The sequence below is a fragment of the Anser anser genome (assembly GCF_964211835.1).
Source record: "Anser anser genome assembly, chromosome: 1".
NCBI classification, from domain to species: Eukaryota; Metazoa; Chordata; class Aves; order Anseriformes; family Anatidae; genus Anser; species Anser anser.
Window position 1 is genome coordinate 24,113,955 of NC_139720.1, and position 22,407 is coordinate 24,136,361.

At 38.6% G+C, this 22,407-nt stretch overlaps 1 protein-coding gene across 1 annotated transcript in view; it reads left to right on the top strand.

Annotated features, from left to right (window-relative positions):
- The window catches only part of ATP6AP1 (ATPase H+ transporting accessory protein 1), a 56,159-nt gene that overhangs the window by 18,644 nt on the left and 15,108 nt on the right, over positions 1-22,407 (top strand). The window contains exon 6 of the mRNA XM_083820278.1: positions 4,931-5,016. Within this exon, the coding sequence (XP_083676404.1) occupies positions 4,931-5,016 (86 nt within the window). The remainder of the gene's footprint in view (positions 1-4,930; positions 5,017-22,407) is intronic.

The window sequence follows — 22,407 nt, forward strand, 5'->3', positions numbered from 1 at the left end:
CTAATATGACTATTTAAAAGTTTTTTTCCCTCCCCCATGCACAGTACTTATAAGCAGCCAATTATCATAGTGTACTGAGTGAGTGATTCAAAACCCACTGAAATGGCTACAGCTCTGTGACCTGAAACATAGTGATGATTCACCTCTGCCTCAGGCACGGGCCTTTGCTCATGCTCAGGGATCCTCCCAGTGCAGAGTGTGAGCCCTGCATCGTCAGCTTGGACTCCTCTGGCAGCCCAAAGGTCTTGTCTCACAGCGGAGACCCTCTGATGGAGCGAGCAGGGAATACTTTCCCAATCTTTGTGAAACAATACCGTTGCCCTTCACAGCCTTTGATTTTAGAGTCTTTCATTGGTTCTGCAGGTATTAAATACTGCTCGATAAAGATGAATCTCTTCATACAACTCCATATTAAAACTTTTCTTGTATAGTATCTGGCTGAAAAAAAGAGGTACCACAGACTAAACAGGCAGTGAGAAGCATCTGGGTTTTTGCAGGCTTATTACTCTAAATTAGAAATCAGGTTACAAAGTCTGCTAATGACTGCAGTTGTAGTTTCAGGGACACACACTGCAATGTCCATAGTGCCTATGACAGTTTCTACCCAGAGCAGGGGGTGGGAAATCAGAAACAGATCTGAAAATCAGGGGAAATACCTTTGTACTGAAATCAGTGGTGCAATCTTTTCTCTTTGTTCTTGCACAACTCCGAAGTTATTGTCTTTTAGACTCAAGCAGCTGGCCTTCCATCTCTGAATTGCAGAGAAGTTAGAATCATCGAGTGGTTTGTATTGGAAGGGATTGTCAAAGCTTGTCTAATTCCAAGCCCCCTGCCATGGGCAGGGACACCTCCCACCACACCAGGTTGCTCAAAGTCCCATCCAGCCTGGTCTTGAACACTTCTAGGGATGGGACATCCACAACTTCTCTGGGCAACCTGTTCCAGTGCCTCACCATCCTCAGAATGAATAATTTCGTCCTAATATCAATACCCACTTCTGGTTTAAAACCATTGCCATTGTTCAGTTCTCCCTTTTTGTCCTCAGAACATATTAGATAGGAAAAGTTTTGGCTTAATGTTGGCTTTGGCTGAGCATTGCCCTCCTTAAAAGACATTTTTTTCATCAGCTGCACAAACTCAAGAACAGGCTTCCCAAACCTTGTCTCAGCCTGCTTTTGTTTTGGAACAGCAAAGTTAATGCTCCCGTCCCATCCACCTTTGGAATGACGGAGGAATAAGCTACTACCAGCTTTGTGGTTAGTGTCAACTAGCTGTTATCAGGAAAAGGTGTGTGCACGGGGAAGATGTGCCACTTCCTATGGCCAAGTGCAAAATCTGCACTCAGTGTTCTGAGTCGCAGCTGTGCGCTGGAGAAGTGGTAATGTGGGCTGCATCCTCACCTTCTGGTTCATCTGCCAAAGCAGCCACTCAACGTGTTGCAGAATAAAACCTGGAAATATCATCAGCAGGAAGTTTTAATTCCAATGAAAGTTACTGAGCCACAGTTCCTTAAAATTATCCCACTGAAAGTCTGTGCAGCGGATGGGGCAGACTCAGAAGAGGGTCATCGCAAAGGTATCAGGCAAGGGTCCCAAACGTCCTTCCAAATCTTGTGGTCTGGGTTCCAGCTGGTGTAGGTGGCTGAATACCGGTTGCAGCATAACCACAGCCATTTGCTAAACATTGCTGTCAGGACACCCTTCAAGGTCATAACTGCTTGCAAGGCCATGAGTTATTGGTGTTTGTTGTGGAGTGACTGCTGATAGATTCTACTTGGATAAGCAACCAAAAATACTATGTGTCACCTACCTGTAAGGCAACAAGAGAATTGCTAACCCATAAATACTGCTTTTTTGTTTGGTTGTTGATGGTTTTTTTTAATAGTATCAACAGTAAGCCCAAAGTAAACCAGGACAGACCTGTATTATGCTGCCTAGAAGTTCACAAAGCCTCTTATGTTTGTCACAGCAACTTCTTTCCTTTCCACTGTAGAGGGTTTTAAAATCTGATGTAATAAAATGTCAGAGAAATCTCTCCTGCTGTTTTACTCACTGCAGACAGGAATCTCTGTCAGACAGAACAAATGGGCTCGGATTCTGCCCAAGGGAAATGTGCTGTTCTGAACTCTATAGAAGCTGGAGTAAGCCGGAGTTTTAGCACATTATTAAAATGACATTCATGAGAAAATCCAAACTGGAATTCAGAATCCAAACCTGCTCAAGGTTCCAGGGATTCAGACTTATTTCCAGTCTCTCCCTCCCTGCATGATACAGATAGGCAGATATGGAGTAATTTTTATTAAATAGTTTCTACAAAGATTAATTTTTACATTTTTTTTATTGTAACAGCATTTTTAGGTAATAAGTCCTCCCTGTCTTAGCCTTGATTCAACTAAAGTGTACTTTTCTTCTTGCTTTTAGCTCTGTTTTCTTTATGCTTCTTTTCAGTATTTCTTCTTTATTTCCTTTGCATGAAATAGTGTTTGAGAGTATTACTCAGTTTTTGCCAGTTTTCCTAATTTTTTTTCTACTCAAGAGAAGTTTGCATTTTGTCATATCAGTCTTAGCTGCTGGATGCAGCATACCTCAAAATCAATGACAAACCTGCCTACAACTCCATCTAAGATGAGATTCTTTAATGTTTTTGCGTGTATTTGTCTTTCTGCTCTGATTCTCAATGCATTCCTTTTTCTGCTCTTTCTCTTCTCTCCCATTTTTCTTCTTCTCATCTTGCTCCATTCTGTTCTTTCTCTTTTATTCATAGTTTATACCTTTAGTTTCATTTTACCTTTCTCCTTCCAGAACATTTCTTCTTAGTTTCCCTCTTCTATCCCTTCCATCCATGTGTAAAAGCACACAAAGAAATTAAGGTGGATTAGAAATTAATAATAGCACTTATCCTGCAGTCCCTGGTGAAATTCAAGGAATATGTCTTCAGTGAGACAGAAAAGCTTAATCCTTCCACTAGGGCATAGCATGCAATTATGCTAACTGAAAAAGGTTATCCTGGACAAACTGTTTTACATTCATAGTTCTACGTAGTGTTTCTTTGATTCACACTAACTAAAAAACCTGCAATAAGACCACTCAAAAATCCCTCTAAGAATATTACCAACAGTAGATGCCTCTTGTTCCACTGCAGAAAGAGCCGGGGATAATTAATGTTCCTATGTAGGCAAGGAATTTAGGTGCTTTAAAATAGCGTAGACAAATCTGGACCCTTTTCCTTGGAGAATTTGCAAATACTCCATTTGCAAGGTGGAATGTTTGGCTAGTTTCCTGGTCACAGGAAAACAAAGATCTATATCAATTTCATTGTCATAAGGATGTTCACAGCAGCTTCTCCAAATGAAGAAATTACCTCTAGAATCTTCCCAAAGGCAAAAGTTATAGATTTTACTGGTAACTATAGTTACGTGTAGCTCCTTACTGAACTGAAATGTAAATAATGTGTTATTTCAGAAGGCAATCAGTTGTTTTAATGGAAGAAAAAAAACCACACCAAACCAAACACAATCTATGCATTTTTCTATGTAGTATTTTTCCTTCTGAAAATTTTATCTGAGGCTGCTGAGAATTTCTGGTGCATTGCACTCTGTGCATGTAGAATACAAATCTACATTATGTAATTCCTTTAACCCCCCACAATCAGTATAATTAAGTAGTACATAGGCACTTGCTTTTCTGACCAAATCTGTTTCTTATAGTAGAAGCTTTTAATAATATTTTCTTAGAAGTAGACTTTACATAGCTATGATTCTTGACTGATTCAACTGAAATCAGTTGGGTTAAAACCCTACAGAAAAAAAAAAAAAAACCAACAATACTTTTATTTTCACAAAAGCTAAGCGTTTTACTCAGCCAGGAGACCATAACTGCCGTAAATAAAAATGATTTAAAAGGGTAATAATGTAAGTTCCACTACCAATACATTAAAATAAAATACAAAATATCATGTAAAGTATAACCTTGAAATCTGAGAAGGGTGTTGTCCAGGCTATTTAATAGCCATTACATGGTTGAGGAGTGGAAAGGCACTGAAACAGTAAATGTCAGTCTGCTGGCTTATTTCCCTCACAGTCCTAATGACAACCCTAATACCAGCTCTTGATTCACTGCTATTATGCTCCTCATTGTAAGCAGATGTTAATATTTCTGTATACAGACTGAAAACATTTGTCAATTGTAGGTATTTGTCACAACTACCTGTAGTTTCAGAGCTAGAAGAGAATCTTCTGCACAGAGTTCTGTGGACCGCACTGAAAGGTCCTCTCTTCCTTACTTGATTTCACTTCTGTTTTCAGAAATATGCCAGTATATTTCTACCTTGCCCTCCACTGTAGTCAACAGCAAAATTTTCTGTACCCCACTGAGGGTACAGAATCAGGCTTTAAATCCACTGAAGCAAAAAAGGAATATCACAGCAAATATTATGCATATCATGCCCCCAACTAAGGACTACCGCTCTTCTGAGTGTTGTTTCTCACTGATCAGTTGTTCTGTGTGCTTTGTCACTCACAGACTGGTAGTAGTTCAGCTTTATTTATTTATTTGTTAACTGGTCACTTGACTGACAGGATACACATCCTGTTCTCATCACGATTGATTTATTCTGCTCTTGCTTTTAATTTCTCAAAGTTATCACCTTTCAGGTATTGTTTCTATTGTATTCACTTGTCAGCTTCAAAACCGCCCATTTTATCCAAACTGTTGTAATTTATTGGTTTTGTATCACCTTACTGAAATTGTGCATTTTTCAAGACATTGAAGATGTCTTATCCCATTTGTACCTATTGACGTACAAATGGTAGCAGCACCTAGGTTGCATAAATAAACTAAATGAATCTAGCTCATTACTTTGCCACCTACTGTAGGATTTTAGCTTTCTCAGCTTACAGGGTTTGCTAAATTATGCATGTTTCTATTTATAGACAAAATAATTGGAAGACTGACCATGGATCTGGAGGAACGAGGGATTCATTTTTCAGCAATTTATACTGCAGTGAGACCTTCAAGGGTGAGTAATCTTCAGTGCCTAGAACTGTTGAATTTTTGGCATCTAACAACTTAATGTTTACAGAGGAATGCTGTAGATGATTTTCAAGATTACACACACAAGCAATCTGTATTATATGAGGTTTTGACCAGAAATGATTGCATGAATTTTCATATGTAATAGCTATATCACATAACTGCTAAAGCCTTACTAATCTAGGAGACCATAAATTTGCTATGCCTTTAGTTGCCTTTAGGACTTATTATTATTTTTAATGACTGTAGTGTTAAATATTTTTTTCATTTAACAGTTTTATAGTAAGCTCTACATGGAACATTATTAGGCTTTTCTCACGTCAGTAAAGATGGAGTGTAGTTAATTAACTGAAGGCTACTAATTTATTCCTTTTTAAATTAACTGGTTTCATTCCCTTTAGTCAATATTCAGTATTTACAACTGGAACACAAAGTTTACACTCTTGCTGATAGTCAGAACATCATTTATAGATCATCATATCATGTTAGCAGTAAGTAGCAGTGCAGAATATTTATTTATGCAGAGTTATCTGTTTTGTATGACATACTGCTTGTCATCAAGCAATATTTGCATTTTAATGTGATTAAATGGAAGACAGTCGTGACTCTAGGAAAACAGAATGCAGTTCCCACTAAAGAAGAGGGGCATAGGAGGGATGTGCTGTATCCTAAGAAGTACCTACTGTGAAAGAAACTTACCTGATCCAGTGGATAACACATCTGAGCTCCTAATATGATACTTAGTTTAATTTGAAATTTTAATTCAAACGCAGGATAATGTCAATTGAGAATACAGATGTTATAATTTCCTTGTTTTGGCAACAGGAAAGTCATTACTGAGATGGTCTAGATCTCGTGTGAGCCCTGCAAGCAGGATCTTGAGCAGTCAGTGAATTTTCAGGAGGGACACTAACAACAATTCACAGTTGTTATTAGCACAGGAACGACAGTTGGAAAACCTGCTTTAAGTGGGCATGGAGTGAAATCTGTTTAGCTTATCCAAAAGAAGAGTAAGAATCAACTTGATTGAACTTTATAAATGTTCTTTAAACCAAAATTGGACGGGTTCCTCAAAGGTGTCGTGTGCAATTAGAAATAGTCTGGATTTTCGCAAGCAAGATCTTGAATCTCTGTCTGTCCAACAAGATGCTCAGAATGGTCCCTTCATATCCCAAGCAAAAGGCTAGTTCTGCTGAAGAAAAAGGAGAACTTTCTTCAACAATCTGCCCTGTAAACTTAACCTCCAGAGAATGGGTTTTCAAGACCAGGGTTAGAGTACACAATCGGAGCAGCATGAGGAAGCTCACATTGATATTATTTGTGATGTGTGTTTCTTGTGGCAAAGGAGAGGACATGAGTCCAGAACTTTTGATCTTTTTTTTTTTTTATACTGTGTTTTTTTTGATGAAGATCCAAAATAAAAATAAAAATTATTTCGTTACTGTGGCTCTTTACTGAAATCAAAGGGACATGGGCATTTGTAGCTTCAAATTGCATTTAGAACAATCGGAATGAAAAATATTTTTAATTAATGAAAGAATTGGTATCAAGAGAAGGATTTTTTAGAGCAATTTTAACAGTTTGTTGAATTTCAAATCTATGCATATTTCAACAGGCTTTCTAAATTAAAGTGACTTAGTTTGAGCAACTGATGTACTTTTAAATAATTAAAGCAATGTATTTTAAGATGTTCTGCATTTTAAAAAGTAAGCAATTTAAACTTTTCTTAATTGTATAAATTCAATGCATATTCATATAAAACCATTTGAATTTTTTTTTTCTACAGTTACTTGAAGTTATTGCAGTGCATTCAAGGTTATCAGCTTCTGTACAGGGCTAGGAAAATCAAAATGGAAAGTGCCTTTGAGGGTTCATCTGTCTATGCATTTGCATGTAACCTCTTCTTAAGCATATATTGCATATCTTTGGTGTGCTTGAACTACAGAAGATGTGAGCTGTTTTGTAGCCATAAGTTAGAGGACTGATTCCCTCTGCTTAAGCTATAAAGACCATATTCTATGATCTTGGAGTTACCAGGTCACTCCGCAGTGAGAACCAAGAAGACCACTCTATATGGGAGCTAAAAAGCTTTGATCATGTGGGAAAAGATTTTACATTACTCAGTACATTTGAAAATCAATACCAATCATTCCCTATGAAAGATTTGCATTTGCTAAGTGGGTTTTTTCCAGCTGATGAAGGAAATGAACTTTAAATATGACACTCAAAAAGAAAAAAAAAAACACAGCTCCTTCTGATCAAGTAAATTAATTTTATGCAGTGAAGCTCCAAAACACTGGGACTCTGATACTTCTCTCCCTATAGCTCTGCCTCCTTGCTCTTAGGCAGTTAATGGAGTTAATGGCTTCATAGCATCTTGTTGCATTCATTCATTCTTCCATCACCTCAAGCAAGTAAAATAAATGTGAGAAATACATATATTAGAAAAGATTTCAGACAGGTATTGGCTTTGCAGAAAGTGATTTAATGAGACAGAAAGCAAAACTCTCCTATGACTGAGTCCCTTTTCTGATTTGATGAGAAAGGGCTGTTCAGTTTAGTCAGTGCAGCCACAGATCTCTTTGGGCTATCATCCTTATCAGTTGATAACCCTAGTGCACTATGGACATTTATTCAGTCTGGTTCCTGTGCTATTCCAGTTTCAGAATTTGAAGCTGGGAGATACAGTTAAGCCTCTGAAACAGCATCTGTTTAAAACATGGAATAGTTTCACTAACCAGATGATGATTCCTCTGGATATCCCACTGTGTCGTAATGGAGCTTTCTTCCCCCAGCAAGGCACCTGCCACATCTCCTGACTCTTGTTCCAAAATGCTTTGCCTTAAAGATGTGGCTGAGTTGGGCTGGCACTGACAGAGTGGTTTGTATACCTAATTCCGGGCAACCGTAATGTAAACATCTGTATCTGAAATCATCAACCAGGGCTCTCTTTACAATCAAAGGACTGAAACGGGCTTTTTAGGGTATGTTTTTTCTGAATTTTTTGTAGGTGACTGGTGCAGGATAAGAAGAAACTTACCCTTTATCTCTGACAAGCATAAAGGCACCACATGCTTAGGCCACTACTCAATGTATACATTTAGTCAGACAACTCTCACTCAATATTTCTCATCTTGTTTTCCATTAAAAAACATAAACTTGTCCTAAGACTTTAGGATACTTTTCTTCTCCTTTAAGCTCATTTGTTAGCTTATTTTTCTTTGGGAGAATCAACCCCCTCTACAGTCCTTATTCCTCTCTTGTATCTGCAAGTCATTTTCTATTATCACTGCTAGCTAGTTTTTTTGGCTTGTGATTGTAATGCATGATGTTGCTTGTGCTGTTGTAATTGAAAAGGTTAAAAGACTGCAGTGACTAAAAGATAGGTATGCCTCAAATCATAAATCTCATCATGTTTCCCATTCTTCAGGTCCTCATGCCGTCCGTGCCAGTTTTTTAAAAGTTTGCTTCTGAAACTTCTGCAAGACAGCTTCATAGTTTTCTGTTTGGATTGAATGCAGCAGAGACACATATTGCCAAGTGGAGATTTATGGCTACCTCCCAGCTGATACTCATTTTGCTGACACCACTTTTTACAGAGGCATTGTGAAGTGCTGTTTAAACCTTCTCTGCTGCCCCCACATTTTCAGAGAGTTTCATCTGCCGTGGGCTTTTGACTGCCTCACTCTACAAGCTGTCTGCTCTAGGTAGCATCTAAGTTTCTTGAGTCTTTGATCCCACTCAGAGCCAAGCAATCTGAGTTACAAGATCTTTATTCAACCATAAGTAACATGGGCATCCACAGCACAAGTGACTAACTCTTAAAAAAGTGTCTCTTGAAGGTGTAAGATCCTCAGATGATACAGAAGCATGCCTTAGCTTAAAAGAGTTAGGAAATGTTTCATCTTCTTTGGCTAGTGCTTGTTGCTGCATTTTCTTTGGATTTGTATTCTTTGCATTTTCTAACTAATGCATTTTGCAGTGCTGCATTTTCCCTTGGCATCCAGCTCCTCTCTTTTTTGTTCACCACTCTGAGGAGACTAAACTCTGCAACAACCACCCCACTGACTTCACAGCTTCTGATTAATGGAATGCTTTTAACTATTAAGTATAATCAAACATTATAATATGATCTTTCCCATGAACTGAATGTTAGAAAAATGCTTACAATGCCATTTGCTGGTGTTGGGGTTGTAGGGGGGATGCCCTCATGCATCCTTGAATATGGGAATTCCCTTAATCATTTACTTTTGTATTTTTTACATTTGAAGGAGCAATTATAATTTGACAGTGTAAAAGAGCATCAGGGCCTCCAACTTAAAAGGAGAAGCCACAGAAATTCATCCTTTAGTCTTCTCCCTCACTTTAGAATTTCATTATCATGAAAAATAAACTTTAACTCGTAGATGAAGAATATGCACTTAATTATTTCCCAGCTAACTCAGTATTTTCTACTTAGATGAGGTGTAGTCTTTTTAAATAATTACAGAAGAACTGCTTAAGGCTGGTTGAAGCCAGTTACGTGTTGCTCTAGGGGAAAAAAAATGAACAAAACATGTAGCCAAATTAGCGTGGAAATTGAATACTAGGGATGTGAGAAATGCTAGCTAGCAATTCTGAATGATTCAGTTCATATGTTAGTGGGGAATTCAGGGAAATAACTGCAAGCTAGTGTTTTACCTTTAACCCTAGACTTTGCACTACTATTTTGTAGACATGGGTGTTAAGATTCACTTAATTTAAACATTTTTTTCAAGTTTACCTTATAATTTGTTTGTTTATATATATATATATCAACTTCATTGGGAAATGAAGGTAAGCACAGAACTAATTTTTTTTTATCTGATCAGAACAATCTTTTTTATTTTCAGTTGCCAACTTCTTAGGCTATAACGGGTTCCATATAAACCATATTAGAAAGTTGTAAGGTGTTTAAAGCTAAGTACTGAGAAAAACTGGGATGGGGGAGGGATGGTGGAGAAGGGCACATGTGAGAATGATATGTTCTAAGAAATCTGTCTTAGGAAAAAAAGGAAAAGACAGAGAAGGGGAAAATACAGATATAAAAACTTCAAAGAAAACTCCTAGAAATACATTAAAGTATAGCTAAAGGTCATAAAAAATATCAGATCAAAATTAAGGTATAAGACTAAAATATGATAGAATAAAGGGAATACATAAGTGTAAGCAAGCATATTGATATGGCATATTGGCAGGTATGTTAAAAATTTCTGACAGGAAAAAGCCAAGGTAAAGGTTTTATTAGAATGACAGATCAGTAAAAGACTGCTGCTGTATCTTAAAGAAGTTTGGATTCAAGCAGAGAAAAGTATTTTATTCCCATAGACTCTTGGAAGACTGAGGCTGTACAGAGCATCCAAGTGATATGACTGTGAGCTAAAGATTGAAACCTAAAACTGAAACAGACCATACATCTGTGATACGGTGAATTCATGGAAGGGGCCCTTAAAGATCATCCAGTCCAACCCCCCTGCCGTGGGCACTAAATCAGGCCGTCCAAGGTCCCATCCAACCTGGCCCCTAACACTTCCAGGGATGGGGCATCCACCACCTCTCTGGGCAACCAGTTGGGCTGCTTCTTGGGCCTCTCTGCTTTGGATCAGGTGAAACTTATTGGTGATAAAGGCGAATGGAACCTGAACTGAGAGCAACTGAATGTGCTCAGCATGGAGAAGGTCCTGTTCGCCCTCTTAGCTCCACTAATTATGTTGACTGACTCTGTTCACACAAAGAATGCAAACTGTTTACAGACAACATACTGAAAGCTAAAACTAAATGCCTAAAAGTGTTTTTGAAAGACGACTTCTCTCGCCCTACTTCTTTGCTGCATGCAAATGTCCCAGACTGTCTTGTGACAGTGTGAAAACAGAGTGAAGGAGGTGAAGCTATTAGAAGTAATTCAACCATGCTTAAAAAGTGAAAGTCTTGTGTGCGTACAGAAAATGTAAAGGAATATAAATTCCTGCAAGCTAAGTGCAAAATCGTGAGGCAAACATTTTGAAGAATAATGTGTGAAAGACATTAAAACATAAAAATACAGTAGACAGGAATTCTTTCAGAGATCTTTGGATCTAATCAAAATGAGGAAATCAGAAAAGTAAGTGACAACACAAAGCCAAATGAACCTATGTGTTGATAGTCTCTGTGGTGGAACATAGAGAACTTCTCACTTCAAAGACTTTTCTAGTAATCATCCGGCCTCAAAAACCTTTGTTGTTATTGAGCTGGTAGTAGAACGGATTTCAGAATAAACCAATAAAATGAATATTATCACCAAAGTAAGATAATTTTCACCTAATTTCTAAATAAAACAAGAAACTGCCAAACTAATTATCTTAATTGTCATGATTTCAAATGTAAAATTATACATTATAATTTATGTAATTTATATATGTACGTATATAAATTATAAATTAGTTTGGCCTTAATCCCAGAGGAGCAGGAGGTAGCAAGTATGACATGGAGTTTCAAAAGAAGTTCCATATATCTGGGAAATACAACCAGCAAACCTATCTTCTGTACTGGCCAAACTGGTTGAAAGTATAGGAGTAAATAAGTGAATACATGAGGAAAATATATTATGGATTTGGTGTTCTTTGAGAGGTGTAAAACACATAGGTAAAGTGATCCGGTTGCTACAGTAAAAAGGGTAAAAAGTGGGGTTATTTGGGGGCAGAAATAAAAATTCTGAAGGTAGGAAACATGGATAAAAATAAAGGATCAGTGTTTATGCTGGAGAGTGGAATTACATATGGATGCATGTTGAGACCTGTGCTGTTCCAAAAAATATGGAAAGGGGGCCGAAATCTGAAGACACTGAAGTTTGTCGATGTACTGACAAGTTAGAGAAACAACTCATAACACTGTGTTACTGGGTGATAAAATGACAGATGAAATCCAGTGTAATGGAAAGTAACACACATAAGGAAAACCTTAAATATGCATATTGCACCATGGTGAGAGGCTGCTATTTCTCAGAAGAGAGATTTTGGTGTGACTGTGGGCAGATCTCTTGGAACATCACAGCACTCAGCAGCAGGATGAATAGCAAGCAGAAAGTTAGGAATTATTTGGAAAGGAAAAGGGCAAAGCAGCAAGCATCAGTTATTTCACTATGTAAGTCCTCGGTGAGTGCAAGTCTGTGAGTGACATAATGTGTGCAATTTGGCCATCCCATCTCCAAAGGGATACCTTACAACTACAGTACAAGACATAAATATCTAGGAACAGCAATAGTTCAAGGGGGAAATAATAAAAACATCAACAACATGGGTAAGCTTAACATGAAGTAATTATTAACTATCTCTTGGCCACTGTTGATGATTATCACCACTTACAGACCACAACACAGGAATTAAGGAGCACCAAATTCCTTAAAAGAAGCAAAATATACTGTTTTTCATCTTACGCATCTTTGGATGACAAAAATACATTGATTTCAGTGATTTGGTAAACTAGTGGAAGAAATATAGGAAGGAAGGATAGATGGAAGAGCCCATGCTCATTGGAATGCAATCTTCAGCTCTGAAAGTCTCTATCCCAAAGATGACAGGAATCAAGGAGGGCATCCTGGGACAATTATTGTTTTTATTTACCCTTTTCTTATTCATATCAGCCAGTTACAATCAGTAGCACTGGAAGTGAGCTAGGTGGACCTTTGGTCTCACAGTGTGTAGCTGGTCCCGTTTCTTTGCTTGGTGGTGGAAGGTAGATATTGACATAGCATTTCTCCAGAACAGGAATGTAAGAGGTAATACGTAACTTATTTAACTAAAGGCCATAAGCCATAAGAAGCAGCCAACAGACTAAAAAAAGCTCAGCTAAAGGAAGCTTACAGACTTTCCTCCTTGTGCTTGCCTGTCGGGTTGTTGTGGAATTGCCACATGAAAATGTGGCACATAAATCATTGTTCTGTTGGCAACTGGGAAATCTATAATAAAAAACAACTGTGTCAGCTGGAAATCAAGTAGGTGTCTAGCTCTGTGCAGTTTTCCTTACTTCACTGTAGTGAAACAGGTTGGGTTTTCAAGATCCCTGTCAGTAAGGATCTGCAGGTTTATTCTGGGAACTCTGAATCCTTTCCCCATTCATTACTACCACTGGTCAAAGGGAACTGTATCTTCTGGTCAAAAAGAAATGTCTTTCCCACACCTTCTCCAGACATCAAGACCCACAGGCATGATCTTCTTCAGAGGCAAACATGCATTCTCATTTTGAGGAAGTCAGGGGTTAGAAATGGGAAACCAATCCCATCTGCTCAGAGAGTCACAACGCACATCTCCTCCCAGTGTGTTCCTTGGGCTGAAGTGCAAAGAGCTCGGTGCTGTGTGACAGGAAAGTTTGTGCATGTCAGAACAGCCTCGCCCAACACATCGACCTGCATTTCTTCTTGTATTCCTCCCCATTGCAGGAAGTTAAATAAATAAAGCTGGGAAAAGATCCATCTGGTTCAACCACTGGGCTACCTCATGTACTGGCAAAAGCATTGGTATCCTGCACCATTTCATTTCTAGTGCAGCCTCTGTTTGTACTAAAGAGAGAGATATTAAAGGAACAAAGACACGCTATACCAGCACATGACATAAAAATTTGCCAATAATCAGTAAAATGCATATCCCTGATCCCGGAAACTGTGTGTGATCTAGTGGTTAGAGGCAATATAACAAACTCCTAAGTTTTAGTGCATCCACAGTTAAAACTAATTAGAAGAAACATCAATTGTTTTTTTTCTTGTTTCAGATGGCATATCATGTTCTATCTCTTCTTTCATTTTAGAAAATTCATTCACTTTATATAGTGCAACAAGATGTCCCAGTTTCAAAAATTCAGTGGTTTTTGCTAGGAAGACATTTTGTGGAGCAGTTCTAGATCTACTACACCTGTGCATGTAATGGTTGTGTTTTTCTATTTTCTAACCCTTACTGTGTCTGAGATCCACTGAAGTATTAGACCGTATCCAAAGCCATTAGCTAATGACTTTCTGCCATTTGAAGCAGGAAAGAGGGACCGTCATTATTCATACATAACCATTGTGCATATGCAGCCATTAATTCATAGATACAGCATACACACCTCTAAAATTAGAATAGCCAATGATATTTTTTTTGTGTAATTTTCAAGCATTTTTTTATTTTAACGGAAATACATCCTTGCTTTAGTGATGGATAGTTCTATTGAAATGTTCTTTCTAAAAGTTACTTTTATTAAATAATACTGGCTTTTCCATAAAAAGAAATCAACCTGGAATTGTATGCAAGCCTCTATTCACAAAGATTGCACATTAGAGCTTTAGCAGACCAAGCTAAGAATTAGGCTAGGGTGGTCATAAAATGTTGACAGGCTGTTACAGAAGTGTTTGTGTATTGAAGTACAGATCTCTTTTTCTTTCTGAGGACCATACTACCTATCCCTTGTAGTTGACAGCTTTAGATTCAAGAGGATTTCAGTCAACTGGTATCTTTCTTTTTACCATTCTGGCTTAGAAAGTTGTCAGAAAACCAACTGATTTCAAAAACCTGTGAAGCTAGTATCTTTTGGGGGCGTAGCCCTCTAGATTCAGTAACCTAGAGCCGTGCAAAGCTGTGCAGCCACCTGAGGTGGCACCAGCCAAACTGCAGCAGGACCAGAGGCAGCGCTGCGAGGGCTGTGGCTCACCAGGCAGGCCCCCAGACTGTTGGCCTCAATAATGTGCTGGGATGCTGTAAGAGCAGAGGCAGATTTGGCCAGTGTGAGGTTGACAAGTCTTTGTGGCTTCTGGGATCCAGCCTAGTATCGTAGCACTGTACTGGTTCATGCAGGCTGACCACCAGCTCACTCCAACCTAGCACGGGAATCTCTAATTTGGGGCTTTTGTATAACAGATGTCCTTTGTGTCACTGACAGATATGCCCCCAATTAAAAAAAAAAAAAAAAAAAAGAGAGAAAAAAAAAAAAGAAAAGCCAAGAAACCTGTCCTCTTCCTACCAAAATGCCACTGGCATCTTATTTAATTTGTTAATGGAAGCATTACTGTAAAACCCATACATAAAGTGGTGCCTGACATCAAATTTAATATTACATAGCATATTTTGTTCTTGTTCTGTCCTTGTCATTTTACGAAAGCCTCAATGTTTACAATTGTAATGCCACATTGCAGCTGTTCTTCTCTGGTGGGATTTCTGTTTTAACCCAAATGATTGAGTGACTTTACAGATAGATATTTAATGATTCATAAACAGCATCATCCTATGTTTTAGTGCACTACAGTATGTAAGATGAACCCTCAGTATTCTAACAGCTAGGTATCTCTGCCTCTGGGGCTTTCAGCCAAAACACTGACAAAATCCTGGAACAGTGTGAGTAGGGTTTCTTGCCTTATTTTCAGCAGAACTATTGTAAGGGGAATGCTAGATCCTACTTTGCCTGCTTTGCTGTTGAAAATTCCTTCCTTCTCCCCAGTATATGCTTTCCTTATGACCCTAATGATCTTCCTTTGTGCTGCTCCACAATTTTTCTCATGGTGTGAACTGCCAACAGGAGCAATTGATTGTAACTGAACCAAATCCCCAGCCAGGCTTGCTATTGCCAGGCATCTGGTCACTGAATGCAACCCCACTAAAGAGCTGGAAGGAAGTTGGTCTTTGTTTTCGAATACACCTCACCTTACAAAGTTCAGCTTTCCAGAGTTTTGCAAGGTATCATGACAAGGGTCAATAACTGCCCCAGAGGTGGCAGTCACACCCAGCTGCTGGCAGACCTTGCATGTTTTGCTCTCTTTTTCTTCTTTTCTTTTTTTTTTTTTTTCCGGTTGGGCTGGAAACTGTCAGGAGATGAAAGAGATTATGAAGTTGAGATTAATAACACGGGGCTGAGTTGTGTTCCCTGGAAGGGTTAACTAAGCTGTGGTGGAAATACAGCTATTCCGAGACGAACCCAGAAGGTTTTATTAAGGTTTATCAAGAAAAAAGAAAGTGTGGTAATCTTCTTCCAAAGTGCATGGATGTTAGTTTTAAGATAAGTTTTGTCTGGACTTCATGATGTGGTTTTCATTTATATATATACCTTCTAGCTTACATACACTACTGTCAGAAAAAATAAGTGGATTACTGAGTGTAAGAAAGCAGAGTAGAAGGTAAGCACTTTTTTATTGATTTTCCATTTTAAAAAATGCTTGTTTCATCTTCCCTGTCCAAAAGATCCAGTTTGCTAGAATTATTGGCCTTTGCCTTTTGATTCATCAAAACTAGAAAGACAGTGCCAGACTCCCCTCACAAGTTCCTTTAGTGCAAGTTCTGACTTCCCTGTTTTCTCCAAAAGGGTTGTGACACACAGATGGAGATGCTGACAGCAAGGAATGTCATTGTCACATTGCACAGTATTTTTATAGGGTGAATCTGACCATCTGAAAAACAGACCAGTATTTAGACTGTCATTTATTAGAGACAGACCCAAGGAATTGTAAGAACAATATGTAACTTTTTAAAACTAAAAATTAATTTCATTGAATTATCAATAAAAACTGTAATTGTAACATAAAATACTGTCATACTGTCCAAATCTTTTTCTTCAATTTAAGAAAAGCAGGGTGGTGATAGGCTTCCCGGTGTTGCTGATTAGTCCTCCAAAGTTCTACAGGATCAAAATACTAAGTGGAGGAAGGGAAACATTTGTGGACGTTCAGGTTTTTAATTCCCCCATCACTATTCTACATTTGGGAAAATGTAGAGTATTGTTTGAAAATATGTTTGATATGTTTGGAAAACATATATGTTTTATATAAACATATATGTTTTATGTAAAAACCAAATATATATAATATATATAAATATAAATATAAATAATAAATAAATAAGGCATATATATTTATATATATTTTTATATATAAATAAATAAAATATAGATATAAATATAATGTATTTATATAAAAAACAAATATGTTTGATATGTTTGAAAAAACAATGTTGGCAGCTCTCCCAGCACTATAGGTAATACATTTTGCCCCTGTCTGCATTTTTAAATGATGTAACCCACCAGACCCCTATCTAGCCTCAGTCCAATCTTCAATACGTCTGTTTCTTCTTATTGCAGCAGAGGCACTTCATCCTTTTTCACATCTCCCATGGCAACTTGGATTCTACATACAGACATAAGAAAGTGGGGAAAACAGTCAGCTGGAGTGGGTATTCCCCTCAGCAGTCTAAAAATGATGTAAAATCTGTAGCGTCTTTTATCCTTATGGCAGCATTGCCTGAAACGGGGCCCAAAATCTAACGTTAAAGCTGGGGAGTTTGGCATCAGGGAATTTTCCTTGAATGATAAATCTGGTAGATTCTTTGCAGAATTAATTCTGTATTACAATACAAACTCTTAGTACATTTTTTTCCTCTTTTGTATTCTAGATTAAATTGAATTTAATTGATTCAAATGAATTTTAACAATTTGGTAGATGACCAAGGCATTGTTTTAATTGGAATAATTTGGGGTAGTTGTCCTAAGTGAAATTTAAGGTGGTGAATTTAAGTGTAGCAGCTCCTTCCACTGCTACACATTCTGTTTTATACATATTATGTTTTACTTTCTAAAAGCAAGACCTTCTTCTAGGCCAGTTGCTGCTCTTCCTTCAGTTAGCTGAAAAAGTTTGGTGTAAAAATCAGGTAAAAGTTGGAACAAGAAAATAACAGAAAATATCAAGGTTTTCTTCAGAAAACTGGGACTAGTCTGGCATTTGTAGATGTGCTTGTACATGGTATACATGCAAAAATTCCCTGTCTCATTTCAAGGCCTTTCAAATGGAATGATAATCTGAAGTGCTGCATCTCAGCACCTTTCCCTGCTCTGGGTTCTGGCACGTGCATGACCCATGCTCGCTCACTCACCTCTGCACCATATGCAATTGCACAGGTATAGCCACGTTCTCAGTAAACAGAAGTCAAGAGATCTTATACAACCCCGGGGCTGCAAAAGAACAGGCCTATGAAGAAACACATCTAGCCATAAACATATGGACTGCCAGTGCAGATTGTGTTTACACAAGCCACTAACCTGACTGGTTCTGCTGCCGTTCTGTTGTCCCCTCTAACTGAAGTTCTCCAAATGCTTGGTCATGACTTGGGTACTCTCCAAAGGTCATAACAGTACTAGCAGTACAAACAGTACAGGACCTAAAGAGGTCCTTATCTTTTAGAGCCAGGCTTATATTTGCACTTTAACACTCATGTCCCAGCCTCACTTTTGTGAAGAATCCTGGGCAATGAGATGCAGGATGCCAGGTCACAGTCCTTGAGCCGTTTGGGTTGCTGATAGAAGCATGCATGGCTGGGGAAGGAGCCATCAGATGATAATGTGAACCGGTAAGCTTGGTCACATATCCTTCGGGGCACTAAAGTGATAGTAATTGTTAATAAATGGTTGCTACTGACATAACATACCTCATTTCTATGCAGTCCTTTTTCCCCCTGCTTTATCAGAATATTAATGAAAATGTGAAAAAGAGGCCAAGAGCTCCACTGGGCAAAAGGATGTGCCACTGAAATATATTCCAATATCTTGATTAGGCTTGCACTTGCTTTACAAAGGTGCAAACTAACATACAATTCACTTCATTGTGCTAGCGTGTGGTGATCTAATGAATCCCTACCAACTGCTGAAGTGGAAATGAAAAGGAGAAAGTACAATCTAAGAAGTAGGCCATTTTCTAGAAGTTTCATTTCCTTTTTTTTTTTTTTTTGTGTGTGTGTGTGAGGATCCCATTCCATTTTCAGCAATGCAAATTAGTCTTGCTTTGAAAACATGATTCCTGCTGTGCACCTTGAAGCATCCCCACGTTAAGCTCCTTCTTTTGGTCCTATTGTAAATGCCCTCAGATATGCAGCTCTGTGCTCTCCATCTGGATCTGCCTGAAGATGCATGCAGTCAGCTGGGATAAAAACGAGATAAATGTGTAAGAAAATTGTCTGCTTCTGAGTATATTTCTACTCTACCAAATACTGTGCTTCCATGGATTAACCTTCTTTAAAGTTCATTTGGATCTTCGTACTTTCTGTAATTTTTTTCTGTATGTGTATGTGTGCATACATATGTGTGAGAGCACTACATGTATCTTGTTCCATGCTTCTGGCAGGTATCGTCATAGTTGAGTTATACATAGTTTTGAATTAGATAATATTTCTTTTAAAGCATGTTTCTCTCACTGTTTGTAACTTAGAACAACTTTTCTGTCTCGTGTTTCACTGAAGAGAAGCATGTTACATACTTGCTTCCTTCTTCTGTGTGCACTGGTGATTCTGGTCAGTTTGACATTTTTACTTAAGAAAAAGTGTTGACAGGAAACGTGCCTGAGTAAAAAATGTAAGGCCTTGGATCTCACAATCCAAACAGTTTACTCCGGCTTATACATAAACATATGGAAATTGATTTTTCTTAACCAAGTTTCTAAATTTTCATGAATCTACCCAATGCACATTTTTACATGCTTTGTTTCCCTTGAAAACTCTATTTTAGTTTTACCTCAAGCTGTTTGCATTGAAGTGATTTGGTGTGGAAGGAAGGAACAGTTTAGAAATTTAATTCTGGTTCTGATAACACCTGCAAGTGCAATTACTTGGGATCTGTGCAGTTTTAAGATATGTAAGCTTTACTGTGTTATGGAAGTTATAAAATATCAGGTGATTTAAGTATGAACAGAAATTTCAAATTTGAAAAACTACCTTGAAGTTGTGATAACCTACCACCTTAAAATGAGATAGTTAAATGAGTAAGAAAGGTTCATTCAAATGAGCTTCTGGTAATTCCTGATAAGCTAGGCATCTACACTGGAAATGTTCAGGAGATTCTGAGTATAACCAGGTCACCCTACAAACATCCCTTGTGGAAAACACAGTTTAAACATCCTCTGGGTTCAGCTGTAGCAAGGCAGAATTTTTATCTCTGTCAGTTTTAGTTATTAAGCAATGAAAGACAAAATTATTTGCAGGTAGGTAAGATACTTGCAACTTAGCATGAAAGACTGTAGTTACTCCATCAAAGCCTGCATTTGAATTTGAACTTGCTCAAAAATTTTTGCTACCCTGATATAGGGTGGGATTTTTTTTTTTAGTATTACGTCTAATTTCATATCTGTGTAGATGATGGATAGACATGTACCTTTGGGTTCACATTTTGTGTTGGTAAGTTAACTCAAACAACAGGAATCAGGAAGAGCAGTAGATAAAATGTGTAGTTCATTTAGTAGGTAGGAAATTACATCTTAATAAGATGGGGCTTCTAGCTCCTGAAATCTAGGAATCTAGACTTGAACATTGTGATGAAAAAGCCTTCCTCATCACCCATGCTACTCAAGTTGTTATGAGGTGTAGATCTCCAGATGATTTAGGACAGGATCATACAGAATCACAGAATAGCTGAGGTTGAAAGGGATCTCTGAAGGCGATCTGGTCCAACCCCCTTGCTCAAGCAGGCCATCCTAGTGCAGGTTGAACAGGACCATGTCCAGATGGCTTTTGAAGATCTCCAAGAAGGGAGACTCCACAGCCTCTCTGGGCAACCTGTGCCAGTGCTCTGTCACCCACATAGTAACAAAGTGCTTCATGACATTCAGACGGAAACTCTTGTGTTTCAGTTTGTGCCCATTGCCACTTGTCCTGGCACTGAGCACTGCTGAAAGGAACTTGGCTTCATCCTCTTTGCACCCTCCCTTCAGGTATCTCTATACATTGATAAGATCCCTGTGAGCCTTCTCTTCTCCAGACTGAACAATCCAAGCTGTCGCGGCTTTGGAGAGTTACTCCAGTCCCTTCATCATCTCTCACCAGTAGCTCCATGTCTCTCTTGTACTGAGGAGCCCAGAACCAGACACGGTACTTCAGTACGACCTTACCAGTGCTGGCTGAGGAGAGGAGAAGGATCACCTTCCTGGACCTGCTGGTAATACTTTGCCAAATGCAGCCCAGGATAACACTGGCCTTCTTTGTGGCAAGGGCACATTGCTCACTCGTGTTCAGCTTGGTGTCCACCAGGACCCCCCAGGTCCTTTTCTGCCGAGTTGCTGTCCAGCTGGGCAATCCCCAGCATGTTGGCATGTGTTGGCATGTTCCTCGTCAGGTGCAGGACTTTGCATTTCACCTTGATGAGCTTTGTGAGGATCTTGTCAGCCCATTTCTCCAGCCTGTCAAGTTTCTTCCGGATGGCAGCACAGCCCTCTGGTGTATCAGAGGATGAATCCAGGGTGCGTCCAGTCTGCTCAAGGAAAGAAAGGGAGACAGCCTGAGGCTTAAATGGAACACAAGACTGGCCAAATGTATCACCAAGAGTGAGGTGATATTCTAAGATAGCCAGGGGTGGTGGTGTGGGGGGGAGTAGAATGGGACAACACAACAAAAAAAAGGAAATTATAAAAACGTTGAAAAGTTCAAACTCTCAAAAGCAGAGATAACTAGTAACTGTTTACTTGATGTTCTAGATTTTGACAGGTCAAAGCACTGTTATGCTATAGGTCTGTATCAATGGATCAATGAAATAGTTTTAATCAAATACATTTTTTCTGCTTGCTATGCTTGTGATTTTTCTAAACTTGACACTGAAAAGAACATATTTGCAGTGATTCTGAATTCCAGTGGTTGCTTTTTAAATTGATGACCTTTAGCATTAAGTTACAAACAGCCGTTACCTGCATCCCAGATTTTTGGTACAGTATCTTTCAGCAAAGCTGATGTATTGACAGAGCTGGGGCTGGTAGTAGTGGTGGTGTTGCTGTCTGTGGTGAGGCTGAGATCTTTTACCAGTCTGAAAATCTACAGGAAAACTGACCTCTTTTCGCAGGAAGGAAAGGGAAATGGAAATTTCAGAAGAAGGAATTGAAATGTACTGATATTTGGCTGCGATGTGAATGCTGAGTGACTTCTGCTATGCCTCAGCCAAAGCCCAGCAAGCAGCATTATTTGTCATCGTGCTGGGACCAGCACTGCTGCACTCAGCACACAGCAGCCTTCTAGCATCATTTTTAACAGGATGCTTTGCAAGAAAGCATTGTAAAGATCCCTGTTAAAGCAAATTGAGAAAATGCAAATATACAGTCAGTTTGGTATGCTGTCAAAAGCTTTACTGGTGGCAGGTTATGGGTAGATGCAGTTCATGCTACCGAAGGAAAATCTAGTTCAGCTAGCAGGTATTTGTCTTTGGGGTGCTATAGTAGCACCTGTCACACGGTTGTGTCACATCAGTTATCTGGTCCTTTCTGCACTTATATGGAACTTTCTGAGTTTTGCTTTGTTTTGCTATTAATGGAAATGGAGATTTTATGTAGTTTTCTGATTTCAACACCTGGTTTAACTGTATTATGACCAAATTTGGAAAAATGACCATTTGCCATCTAAGCATGATA